At 52.5% G+C, this 12992-nt stretch overlaps 1 protein-coding gene across 1 annotated transcript; it reads right to left on the bottom strand.

Annotated features, from left to right (window-relative positions):
* Positions 1-9975: 9975 nt before the first annotated feature.
* LOC130033290 (CAP-Gly domain-containing linker protein 1-like) lies at positions 9976-12683 on the bottom strand. Its single transcript, XM_056124919.1, has 2 exons — positions 12596-12683; positions 9976-10205 (listed from the first exon to the last, which is right to left on the bottom strand). Exons 1-2 carry the CDS (start codon positions 12677-12679, stop codon positions 10026-10028), a joined length of 264 nt encoding a protein of 87 aa, XP_055980894.1. The 5' UTR covers positions 12680-12683; the 3' UTR covers positions 9976-10025.
* Positions 12684-12992: the final 309 nt, after the last annotated feature.

Here is a 12992-nt window from a genome sequence, read left to right as displayed (position 1 = left end):
TGCCAGGGAACGAACCCGGGTCGGCCAGGGGCAAGGCAAGTGCCCTACCCACCTTACTATCTCTCTGGCCCTGGTACGCCGTTTTTAGAGGACATTATCAAGCTGATGTGTTTCCCCTTGCATCTTCCCCTTCATTCCAGTATTTATTTTCCCTTTCCCTCCCTTTCTCGCTGAGGCTGAGGGTCGCACACTCTAGGTGGTGGTTACCCACTTGGGGGCGGGGGGGGGTCTCACTCGGCCTGCCAGAACTCCAGCCATGCCCAATTTTCCCTATTTCCAGTAAAAAGTACGTCATAGGAAAAGCATCTGGTTGAAAACTCACATAAATCAATGCTTTGGGGTCTACAGATTGTCTTAAGGGACTAAGCATGGAGAAACCTCACCGCACAGAAGAAAGAGCCAGAGATCTGGCCCGGGCGCCCCTAAGAGCCAAGCTGACACTTTGAAAGAGAAATATTTCAGAAGTGCTCCCTGTCATAAAGATAGTAAACAAAACATATAAAATCATATTTGCAAACAAAAAACCACCTTTCAGAAAAAGACAATATTTAAAAAAGAAATAGTCCGGGTGGTCAGATAGATAGTTCAGTGCGAAGGTGCTTCCCTGGCATCAAAGAGTCAAATATGGACCCCTGAGGACCCCCAAGAGTAATCCCTGAGCATCACCAGGTGAGGCTCCAAGCAAAAACCAAAGCAAAGCAAACAAATAAATATGTGCTGAAAATAACCAGTAGGAAACAGGCTGGGATGGGCGTGTGGGAGAAACAGAATTTCCCGCACACCCTGCACCCAGCCCTGAGGTCACACTGCAGAACCTCAAGAGTTTGAATGAAAAATGTAGGCAATTGTATTTCTAGAAAATGAGAATGTAAGATTAGAGTCTTCAGGTCTTGCCAAGACTCAATCAAGGGGAAAGGCGGTCACTAAAACAAAATCCCTCACAAGTGGCTAACTGGAAAAACGCAGTGACAGACTTGACTATTTCTGGCTGGAGCGGCCCTGCCTTCCACTCTCGAAGCTTCCTCCACAGCCACAGTCAAGTCAGGGTGGGACGGGCACAAGGACAAAGATCGACCAGCAGCAGAGAAACACCAGAAATAAACACATTTAAGGACAACTGAGTTTTGAGAATTCATTAACGGCATTAACAATTTTAAGCAAATTCGTTGAAACAGGAGGGTCTCCATAAGCAAGAGGAGCAGAGGCCCGAGAGACAGCACAGGGGAAGGCGCTGGTCTTGCACGCAGCCAACCTGGGTTCTATCCCTGGCAGCACATATGGTCCCCGAGCATGGGCAGGAGTGATCCTTGAGCACAGAACCAGGAGTAAACCTTGAGCACTGCTGGGTGTGGCCCAACTCCCGTCTCTCCCCAAAAGGAAGAAACTGGAGGCTTCCAGGAATCACTGAAATGCCAGTGTCAGTGTCACCATCACAAACGAGGCAGAAACGAGCGTCAAGTTCAAAGGGCAAACACTGAACTTACTCGGAAGGCGCCCTCCGGCTCCATGGAGAGAAGGTCCCCGTCGAAGGGAAAGAGGTCCAGGCTGTACTCCTCCCTGTGGATGAAGGAGCCCAGGACGCCCAGGTCCTTCAGCCGCTGCTCACACAGCAGGCTACGCCGGGGTACAAACAAGATGTGGAAATCTCTTGTGAGGCCACGTCTCTCTTCACTGCAAGAGAAGGACCGTGCGTTAGCCCGAGGCCCCGAGGCGAGGACTGCTCCCCAGGGCCCCCCCTGTGCCTGACACACAGTGGGCTCTAAAGAGACGCTTATGAGCTAAGCCCCCACCACTGACTCGGCCCAAGATTCTAGTTTTCTTGCTCTCTTGATTTTGATGCCTTTTCTGGAAACCGCTGACCTGTGCTCTGCCAAGGGGCAGTGTTACTTTCTCATGGGCCATTGATGGGACATGAAAACTCTCAGGGTTGGGGCTGGAGCAACAGCACAGCGGGTAGGGCGTTTGCCTTGCACGCGGCCGACCCGGGTTGGAATCCTAGTTCCCAACATCCCATATGGTCCCGTGAGCACCACCGGGGGGAATTCCTGAGTACAGAGCCAGGAGTAACCCCTGTGCATTGCCGGGTGTCACCCAAAAAGAGGAAAGAAAAAAAGAAAAACCTCTCAGGGTTATTGCAACGAACATCTGTTTCTTGCAGAAAAAATAATGTTTCTATTTAATCAAGCGATGTCTCTAGGAAAATAAAAGTTTGCTCCACACTGTGCCTGATCTTGCGCAAATACCTCGCATGCTTTTAAGTCCTTAGGGGCCACGTCGATCAAACGTAATGCAGACTGGACTGGTGCACTTCCTCCATAGATGCTGCAGCATTAAATTTTAATCAGCTTCTCCTGACTTTGCTTATGAAGTTTGAGCATATGGTATTCAGTACTTGAAAAAGAACCATTAGCTGTTTTTCTTTTTATAAAGAAATTTGGGTCCTTCTACTGAGACAGGCCGGAGCTTTCTACTGTCCTGAGACAGGGGGTTTATGTGGTTTGCCCTGCCTCCCCAAGCCCCAATACACAAAGTTTCCCATTCTCTATTTATAGTTTTTGGGCCACCCCGGCAGGTGCTCAGGGATAACTCCTGGCTATGCACTCAGAAGTCACTCCCGGGAGACTTGGGGACCGCACTGGGTTCCGAGGATCTATCCTTGGCTGACTGTAGAGTATCCTGCTCCTGACCCCCCATTCTCCTCCGACACACTCTCACATCTGTCCAAAGATCCACTTCCTAAAGCGCTGGCAAGCAAAGGTGTCCTGATGAGCACTCAAACCACTAGAGGAATGATTCCGTATGGACCCAGCATCAGCTCTGAGATACCTAAGCACATTTTCAGCCATTATATCCATCAGTTCTAGCCGGGGTCTGACGAAAAAATTGATATTTTTGACATCGGCTGCTGGCAAGAGGCTTCCTTTGAGTGTGAACATTTTCTCCACCTCATGTTCCTAGGAAAGCACACATACAAATGGTGAACAGAACCCCTAAAACTTACCAGCCGACCCAACCTTGGGCATCACTGCAGGCAGCCAACCTGGGTTGGACTGCTGGCGTCCCACACCGTCCCCAAACACCACCAGGAGTCAATCGTGAGTGCAGAGCCAGGGGTAAGACTGAGCACTGCCAGGGGAGGCCCAAACAAAACAGACCAACAACAAAAACTCAGGTGTTGTAACACTCCCGCTCCAAAGCACAGTATACTTTAGTGTTGAGTCAGAGAGTGCAGGGGCTAAGGTATATGCCTGACACATGACTGCCAACTTCGCCCCCTGGCACCACCAGGGTCTCGAGCATTGCCATGTGCATCCCAAGAGAGGCCACTGGAGTGGCCTGGGATATCCCTGCCACCACAGCACCAAGCACCATCGAACTGCTAAGAATCACCACCAGGAGGTGCCCTGGGGCAGTGCTCAGGAGACCCGGGGCCAGGGAGAAAGTAGAGCGTGTAAGGTGCTTGCTTTGCATTCAGCTGACCCGGGGTTCTATCCCCAGCACCCCATACTGTCCACTGAGCACTGCCAGGAGTGATCCTGAGTGCAAAGCCAGGAGTAAGTCCTGAGCACTGCCTGGCACGAGCCTCCAAATAAAATTCAAAACCACTTTAGTACAAAAATTTAGATTCCCCAAAGCCAGGTCTATAAATTCAGGCTGAAGTAACCAATCCTGTGTCTGAAAAACTTTGAGCCACATTAGGTAACAATCAGAAGACATGCCGCTCCGTCGAGGAGAAGAGGGGGGAGCACACCCACCCTTGAAAGGTCCACTGAAGGCTCCTATGCTGCCCGAGCCCCTGAGCTGCCTGTGCCCAGGTAGCCGAGCCAATGCGGTGCCCGCAGCTCTCCTTGACATGGGGGCTTTTGTGCTTTCCTAATCTTGGGATGTGTGTAGGGGCCCTCTCTGCCTTTGGAGAAGCCCACGGTCTCTCTTGAAATGTTTCTCTCTCTCCGCTCGTCCTCTTCCTAAAAGTCACCAAATAAAAGGTTTTTTCCTTCAAATAAATAAACAAAAGGTCCACAGAAGATAAAACATTTACCACTCCTAACAGCGTCAGTGATTCTAAAAGCCAGACAGCTCTGCACACCAGTTACTCCAGAAGTGGAACATCACATTACTCTTGCTAGAGTCCAGAATGACAGTTTCAAAAAAATACTAATAACCAAAACCCTTTTAGCTTTAGAAGTGAGCACTGTGCAAGCAAGCCAAACGGTCCTGTGAGATGCTCATCCCAAACTACTGCCTGCGGGAGGGAGAAGCATCCCGTCCTTTGAGTGAAAGGAATTTCAATAACGGCCAGCAGCAAACAGTCATTTGCAAACTCCGGACAAACAAAGCTTGCAGTTAGCAACAGCTGACACACTCATATTCCGGGGCCTGAAGAAAAACAGCATCAGGGCAAGGGGTGCGACTGGCCACGGAAGCAATCACTGTCCTCCACAAAGACTGCAGGGTCCTGGGGTCAGACTGTGGTCATGGACCCCCGGGTGAACTGCCAAGGAGACCCTGGAGGAGCAGGCAGCTGGGAAAGTGGCTCCAGGGTCGCAGGCGGCGACACCCGCACGCGGGACAGCGGGGAGGGCCTGGACGCGGGGCTGCGCTCGGCCTGCCAGAGGGACTCGAGTCGCCCCGTTTCCCTCCCAGGGCCGGGCCGCAGGGCGGGAGCGCAACGCCCCCTCGCTCGGGCCGCACTGGGGGCGCCCCCGGCTCCAGAGGCCGCCGCCCGCCCCGGCCCTCCCCTCGCGGCCCGGGAATCGCCCGGGAATCGCGCAGGGAGTCCAGGGTCTCCGGCGCAGGGGACAGCTGCGGCCTCGGCGCCGCTCAGGCCCGCCGCCACGTGACGCGCGGGTCACGTGAACTCCGTGACGTCACGCCGCCGCCGGAAGCCGAAGCGGCCGGGGACCCCGCGCCTCTTTCCGGTCCGGGTTCCGCCTCTTGGTTCCGCCCAGCCCCGCGCATCCCGCCCGGGTCCGAGGGTCTCGCGTGGCCCCGGCGCGGCCCGGGAGCCCCCGGGAGCCGAGACTGGCCTTAGAGCCGGCAGTGGTGGTGCTAAGCCGTCGGGGCGACCCCTCCCTGGGCAGCCCCTGGACACCGCCGCGTGGGGCCAGAACGTTGGTTTTGTTTGTCCCTTTGGTTGTGATAAAATAAAGCGAAGGGACCGAGGGGCAGCGCAGGGGTCCGGACGGTCACCTGGCACACGGCCGACCCGGGTTCGATCCCCAGCGTCCCCTAGGGTCCCCCGAGCACCGCCAGGCGTGGTTCCCGAGTGCAGAGCCAGGAGGAACCCCCGAGCACCCCTCGATGTGACCCCAAAAGCAAAATAAATAAATAAATAAAAGACGCAAAGTGACTAAGGACAAAATTGGTCCTTGGCCTGCTGGAAAGTCTCACCTTCGGGGCCGGAGATAGCTCCGGGATGCAGGCATTTGCCTGCAGGAGGGATGTGCTTCCTGTGCTCCAGCCCCTGCAGCCCCCCAAAGAACGCTGATGAGTAAGGCTCAGTGTTGGCCAGGGAGAGGCGCCCAGCTTCGGAAGCTTCTGGAGCCTGGGAGCTGACTCCACCACCGCTGCCAGGTGAGGCTCTGCTAGCACCGCTCACCAGCCCACTGCACTGCTGCTCGCTCAAAATTTCAAGGTCGACTGAAATTTGTTTTGTCTTTTTAGAAATGTTGTTTTCTTTGTGAATTTTTTCAATCCTAGTGAAATACACGGAGTTGATCATGATTGTTGGATTTCAGTCATATCATGTCCCAACACCTGTCCCTTCACCAGTGTACATCGCTCACCATGAATCTTCCCGGTCTCCCTACTCCCCCAGGCAGGCAAGGCACTTCTCTCTCCCTCCTCCTTTCTGCAGTGCTCTCTCTCTCCTCCCTCTCTCCCTCTTTTCTGTCTCCCCCTCTCTCTGACACACGCCTTTCGGTTTACAATACAGATATGGAAAGGTTATTATGTGTATCTCTTTACCTACTTTCAACACCCAGTTCCCGTCCAAAGTGATTTCCAACCATTTCCAAGCATTATTGCCAGACTGGTCCCTACTCTGTCCCCAATGCTTGTGGGAGCTTCCAACCATTGACCAGTCCTCCTGGCCTCCATTTTCCTAGCCTTGGATATCAATCCCCTGTATATCTGTGTGTGTGTGTGTGTGTGTGTGTGTATATTATGGGCTGGAGCAATAGCACAGCGGGTAGGGTGTTTGCTTGCACGCAGCCAACATGGCCGACCCAAGTTCGATTCCTCTGCCCCTCTCGGAGAGCCCGGCAAGCTACGGAGAGTATCTCGCTCGCACGTAAAGCCTGGCAAGCTACCCGTGGCATTTTCGATATGCCCAACGCAGTAACAAGAAGTCTCACTATGGAGACGTTACTGGGCCCGCTCGAGCAAATCGATGAACAACAGGAGCACCGTGACCATACATATTATATTCCACGAAATGGGTGCTTGTATTTGTCAAGGGAGTTGGGAACCATATCCAGCAGTGCTGAGGCTCCTCCTAACTGCGCAGGCATCACTCCTGGAGGGGATGCTGGGGACCATAGGAAGTGCCAGGGAAAAGACTCTGGGTTTGCTGCTTGCTAGGCATCAGCCTTGCCCCAGGGCTCTCTCTCCAATCTACAGTTTACTGACTTACAACCTAGTATTACAGAATATTCACAGTACGATGTAATATTTGGATATCCTGCAAAGTAACCATGATTCATGTATAGACCGTTTGAATTCCCTACCATAGATTCTAAAGTCAAGGACTGCTATTGGGGCTTATGTAGGCTAAAAGTAACGTTCTTGCTCAAGCTCTTTTTCAGGAAAAATCAACCTGAGGACACGTGTGCTTCAAACGTACAGGAGTTGGTGCTTATAAACATCGTTGGTTCTGTTAATTTTGGGTTAATAATATAGCAACTTCCAGTTTCTTTCCCAGACTTTATGGATTGATGGTGTCTGTACTGCATGGTGTCCCTTTATTTTCGTCTTGTCAAATAGCTATGGAGAATCACTGAAGGTATTCATTTTAGGCTACATTGGTTAGGAAGCTTTGCAATAATGCAATAAAGGTTTTATTTGTTTTGGGTTTTTTTTTGCCATTAAACCTCACCCAGTGGTTCTATTATTTTTCATCTTTTATAATTTTATTTATTGAATCACCATGAGAGCAGTTACGAAGCTTTCGGGTTTAAATCTTGGTTATAAAATGAAAGACCCGTACCTTCACCAGTGCCATTCTCCACCACCCAAAACCCCAGTATGCCCCCATCCCACACCCTCCCCCTACCTGTGGAGAGATGATTTTCACATTACACTCTCTCTACTTTGATCACATTCAATATTTTGACACTGGACCCACCATTATTATTTGGGATTTTACCCCAACACACAGAGCTGCTGAAAAGGCAACAGTAGACAATTTGTTTTCTATTCCTGGTTATGAATAACATATGATGTCGCGTGGTTGTAGTAGTGGCTGCGCGATTTTGAAATTCCAAAATTTTAACAATTAAATCTGGAGGGATTTCTTGCCAAAACCTGCTGGGTTCCAAGATTTGTTCCTGAGTCTGTGGGATCATGGCCGTTAAGCAGATTGATCGGGAGCCAGAAAGGCCATTAGGGGGCGGTGACTAGGGGTCTTGCTGGGATGGGGAGGAAAGGGCTGGTCCCACCCCCATCCCGTGAGGCCCCACATGTCTCATCACTGAGGGCCCAAACCTGACTGTCCAATGGCCTCTGGAGGATGGCGGCCACCGAGCCGCCAAGGGGGAGCAGGTGGAGGGACAGCACCCTTTCCTCCCTGGAATGGCCCAGCGACAGTAACCTACTGCAGGGTCCAGATGCATTTCTGCCAAAAGCCACTGGATTCCGAGATTTGTGTCTGAGTCTCTGGGATCATAGTCATTCAGCACCTTAATCAGGACCCAGAGAGGCTGTTCATGGGCGGCGACTTGATGTCACGTTGAGACGGGGAGGAAAAGGCTGGCTCCACCCCCATCCCATGAGGTCCCCCTTGTCTCATCACTGAGGGCCCAAACCTGACTGTCCAATGGCCTCTGGAGGATGGCGGCCACCGAGCCGCCAAGGGGGAGCAGGTGGAGGGACAGCACCCTTTCCTCCCTGGAATGGCCCAGCGACAGTAAACTACTGCAGGGTCCAGATGCATTTCTGCCAAAAGCCACTGGATTCCGAGATTTGTGTCTAAGTCTCTGGGATCATGGCCGTTAAACAGCTTGATCAGAAGCCAGAGAGGCCGTTTGTGGGTGACAACTTGGGGTCTTTTTGTTTAGGAAAGGGCTAGCTCCACCCCCATCCCATGAGGCCCTACGTGTCTCGTCACTGTGGGCCCAAACCTGACTGTCCACTGGCCTCTGGCGGATGGTGGCCAATGAGCCACCACGGGAGAGCAGGCGGAGGGAGAGCACCCTTTCCCCCCCGGGGTGGCCCGGCAACAGTAACCTATTGTGCGATCTGGACGCATTTCTGCCAAAAGTTGCTGAGTTTCGAGATTTGTTTCTGCGTCTCTGAGATCATGGCCGTAAAACAGCTCGATCAGAAGCCAGAGAGGCCGTTTGTGGGTGACGACTTGGGGGTCTTGTTGGGGAGAAAAGGGCCAGCTCCACCCCCATCCCATGAGGCTCTACGTGTCTTGTCACTTTGGGCCCAAACCTGATTGTCCTGTGGCCTCTGGAGGATGGCGACCAGTGGGCTGCCAGGGAGAACAGGCCAGGGCACGAAATCTATTCCCACCTGGGGTGGCCCAGCGCCTCTAACCTACTGCAGGGACTGGACACATCTCTGCCAAAAAACATTGGGTTTTGAGATTTGTTTCTGAGTCTCTGGGATCATGGCTGTTAAGCAGTTCAATCAGGAACCAGAGAGGCCATGTCTCCAATTATATAGCTGAACTGGAGGTGGTTTGTGGGTATATCTCCCACATATCTTTTACCTGTTTACTTTCTTGGTCAACTCTGCCTCAAGTTTTTGGGGTCTGGCCAAACGCACGGCAGCAATTTGGGGGTACCTGGAAGTCTGAAGGCGCCATCAGGCTGCTGATGCTCTCGCCTCACAGGTACAGACTGACCTGCTGGTGGCACCATACCCCCAACCCAGTGCTTCTTAGGGTTTACTCCTGCCTCTGCACTTAGAGATTGCTCCTGCCAGGACACAGATGACTGGATGGGATTCCTGCCATTGAACCCAGATCAGCCACATGCAAGTACCCTACTCACTGCACTATCTCTTTAGCCCAAGATAAACGCTTTTAAGAAAATGGTTTACAGGCCCAGAGCAATAGGGCAGCTGGTAGGGCATTTGCTTTGGCCAATCTGGCTTCAATCCCTGTAATTCCATATAGTCTGCCCAAGCACTGTCAGGAGTGATTCCTGAGTGCAGAGCCATGAATAAGCCCTAAGACATCACCAGGGGTGGCACAAACATAAAGAAACAAAAAGAAATTGGTGTATCAGAATTCCATTGTAGAAACTGTTTGACTCATTTGACTCTATAGTTCTTCACTGCTAGCCAAAAATCTTTTCTAAAGAAACCTGAGAATAATCAGTTATCACTGGCAAAAAATAAATAATTTTATTAAAGTAGATATAGAACACTTGCTTGCTCAAATTTTAATACTGCTTTACATAGTTTGTGAAACAATTTCAATAATGGTCATTACTAAAAATTTCAATGGATCCAGATCTTTCACTTGTCAGACAGCTGATAATCTCCAGAGGAAAATACATCAAAATCATACATATAATTATAGAAGTTCTTATTATACATGTAGCCTGGATGGTACATTATCACTTTTGACAGAACTAGAAAACATTCAAATAAAGAAAAATAGATTGAAACTGGATGATAAACTTCTGATGGTTGAGGTCCTTCATTCAATCTTTCTGTGGTAAGAAAATCCAAAATTAGTAATGTTGAATTTCTCATCATACATTCATCTAAAACCACAGTGAAAAATGTAAACCTCGTAAAGACAGTAAAATGGTTATTCTAGGTGTTTCACAAATAGCTGGTTATGTCATCCTTCAAGTGCTGGTGATTGCTGCACAGTGCAGAGAATGGGGTGGCCGGGCCGAAGTTGTCGTCGTAATTGTTGAGTCGTCCCCGTTCCCGTCGAGAGCCACCTCGGATATCATCTCCACTTTCATCTTGAGGTCCTGATTCTTTCTTTGGAGGTCCACGATCACGGAATTCAGGAAATCGATCTGTGTTAAAGGAGAGCGTGAGACGGTGAGCCATCTGCGGGAGCCATCGGAGCCCGCCACAGAGGAGGCTGGGCCCCGCTTCCAGTCCCCGCCCCAGGGTTGGAGGCAGCCAGAGCTCCCCTTTCCCTTCCTGAGCGCAAGCTCCCGGGTGCCCCAGGGAAGACCCCAGGAGGACATGCTGGGCCCCCTCGGTTCCTCTCAGAGCAGGGAGTCAAGAGGGCCTTCCCTCTCCTACAAAGACAGACTCACTTCTTTAAAATCCACGGGGCGGGGGGGGGGGGAATCCCACTTTACAAAGGTAAGCATGACTATAGGCACAAACATTCATGTTTCACTTAAAAACTGGCAGGTTTGGGTCTGAGTGATAGCACAGCGGGAAAGGTGCTTGCCTCGCACGCAGCCAACCCAGGTTTGATCCCTGGCATCCCATAGGGGCCACTGGAGAGCAGCCAGGAGTGATTCCTGAGTGCAGAGCCAGGAGGAAGCCCGGAGTATCGCCAGGTGTGGCCCCCAAAGAAAGAAGAAAGAAAACCATAAAGCTGACTGATTCTTTTTCTCCCTCGGGGCAAGTTCTGATGAGGAGTCTCTGAGAGTGCCCAGGCCCTCCCACACTGGAGCCAAGAAACACAGATCTCTCTTCCTCCAGGTGAAGAAAACAAACAAAAAAAAAACATGGAAATGTTCAGTTCCCAACAAGCCCATGCAGGGTCCACCTCCACAGCCCACATGCAAAGTTCACTTCAGCCCACATGTGCTGTCCAGGACAACGGCTGTTAAGTACAGAAGTGCAGGAAGTGAGGGTGTGCGGGAACTCCACAGGGCACTGGGACCCAGATGGTCCCCTTCCTTGGAGAGGATTCAAATTATAAAGTGTTGCAGGCCAGGTGGGATGGAAGGGGGTTTGGGAAGGAGAGACATCAAGGAGGCCCCAAGGCTGACTCCTGCCGCAGGCCAGACGCAAGCCTGGTGATGGTAGGTGCGGGCACTGGGGTCTGCAGCCAAGTGTGCACACCCCAGAAGACCCCACCCAGCTGTCTCCCTCGACAGGAGCAAGAAGCAGGAAGGCGGCCCAGAGGACCAGACTCCCCAGCTCTGCGCCCAGAGCATGCACAACGTGGCCGGGACAGCCACATGTTGGTGGACGTTTCCGTTTGCGACCGGACCTTCCTGATGGGAAGGAGGCCCTCCAAAGTGGTGTTCGACTCTGGCAAAGTGAAGATTTGCCAATTTTATGGGAGCCCGAAGCCCAGGTTCTGGGAGAGCAGCAGGAGTAAGGGCTGTGGAGGGGTCTGGCTTCTCGGCTCTGGCAAGGACGTGACCCCTTGACTGAAGGGATGTGTCCTTGTCCATGGGGCCTTTCACTCCGTAAGCATCACCTCTTGTGCTGGGAGCATGTGGGGATGGGGTTCCGGCAGCGTGTGCCCAGCCCCTGGTTCTCACGCGCGCCAGGTGAGCACCGCCTCTTCTTCCTCAGCTTCCTTCTTTTTGGCTTCTTTTATTGTGATTAATCAATTCATTTGGGGGGGGGGGGCTTTTGGGTTACAACCCATCGTTGCTCAGGAGTGACTCCTGGCTCTGCACTCAGGGACCATATGGGATGCCGGAGATGGAACCTGGCTTGGCCACGTGCAAGGCAAACACCCTACCTGCTGTGCTGTAGCTCCGGCCCCACTCTCGGATATTTTAAATGGTAGGTATTCCCCGACTCTTTTGAAGCATACACGCATATATACATATGTACATGTCTGTGTATGTATACATGCTCATCTATAACCTTTGTGGGTCGTCAGTTTGGTTTGTTTGGTGCGGTGGGGACTATGCCCTGGCTCTGTGCTCAGGGATCACTCCTGGCGAGGCAGGAGCAGCCCAGGCCGTCAGCAGTCACTCGAGCCCGGGAAAGTGGGGCTGTGTGGTCAGAGGGCACTGGCTCGCCTTCTCACGGTCATCAAAGAGCCTTGAAATGCTGCGTATGTCAACACATGTGGCTTCTCTTCCTGTCCCGGCCCAGGCTCTGGGCGAGCTAACTGGGGCGTCCAGTCCCTGCCGGGCTCCTTGCTCCGCCGAGCAGTCTGGGAGTGGTCAGCTGTTCATTGATCTCGCCAGGCCGCCCCATGTCCCCCGGATCCTGTGTGGTCACTCCGCGCAGCACCTCCCCAGGGGTCATACAGGGGTCATGCAGGGGTACACTTCCCCTCCTGTCCCATGCGAGAACCAGGGACCAATTACTCCTGGCAGTGCTCAGGGGACCAGATAGGATGCCGGGGATTGAACCTGGGTCTGGCGTGTGTAAGTCAAACGCCCTCCCCGCTGTGCTATCGCTCTGGCCCAGGATATAGTTTCTCTCAAGGCTGAGGCCGGGCCTACACGCCCTGGTCACCACCATCACCCACCTCATTCTGCAAGTTTGCATTGGTGTTCCTGGTGTCCTCCAGGGAGGCCAGGGTCTCTGTCTTCTCCTGGGACAGTTGCTGCATAAAATGCCTGGCATCTTCCGCTGTCTGCACAGCCTGGAGAGAGAAACCTCGTTGAGCCAGGCCGGGGGGGGGGGGCAGGGAGGGGTTGGCAACAGTGGCACAACACAGCGCGAAATGCCCCACAAACCACCCACACCTGCCACAGTGGCTCCGGCCCCGCTGGCCGCCGGTTCATCCTGCGGGGACTCACGTCTGAGCCGCTCAGCAGCAAGACTGACACCCAGAAACAGCCCAGGGCTCCCAAGAGCCTCCATTCCTCACACAGAATAAAAATGACATGAGCGGACAGCTAAGCAGGCCTGGGTGGAAAGCG

This window comes from Sorex fumeus, unplaced genomic scaffold (genome assembly GCF_029834395.1).
Source record: "Sorex fumeus unplaced genomic scaffold, SorFum_2.1 ptg000052l, whole genome shotgun sequence".
NCBI classification, from domain to species: Eukaryota; Metazoa; Chordata; class Mammalia; order Eulipotyphla; family Soricidae; genus Sorex; species Sorex fumeus.
This window is presented reverse-complemented; position numbering and strand designations above follow the sequence as displayed.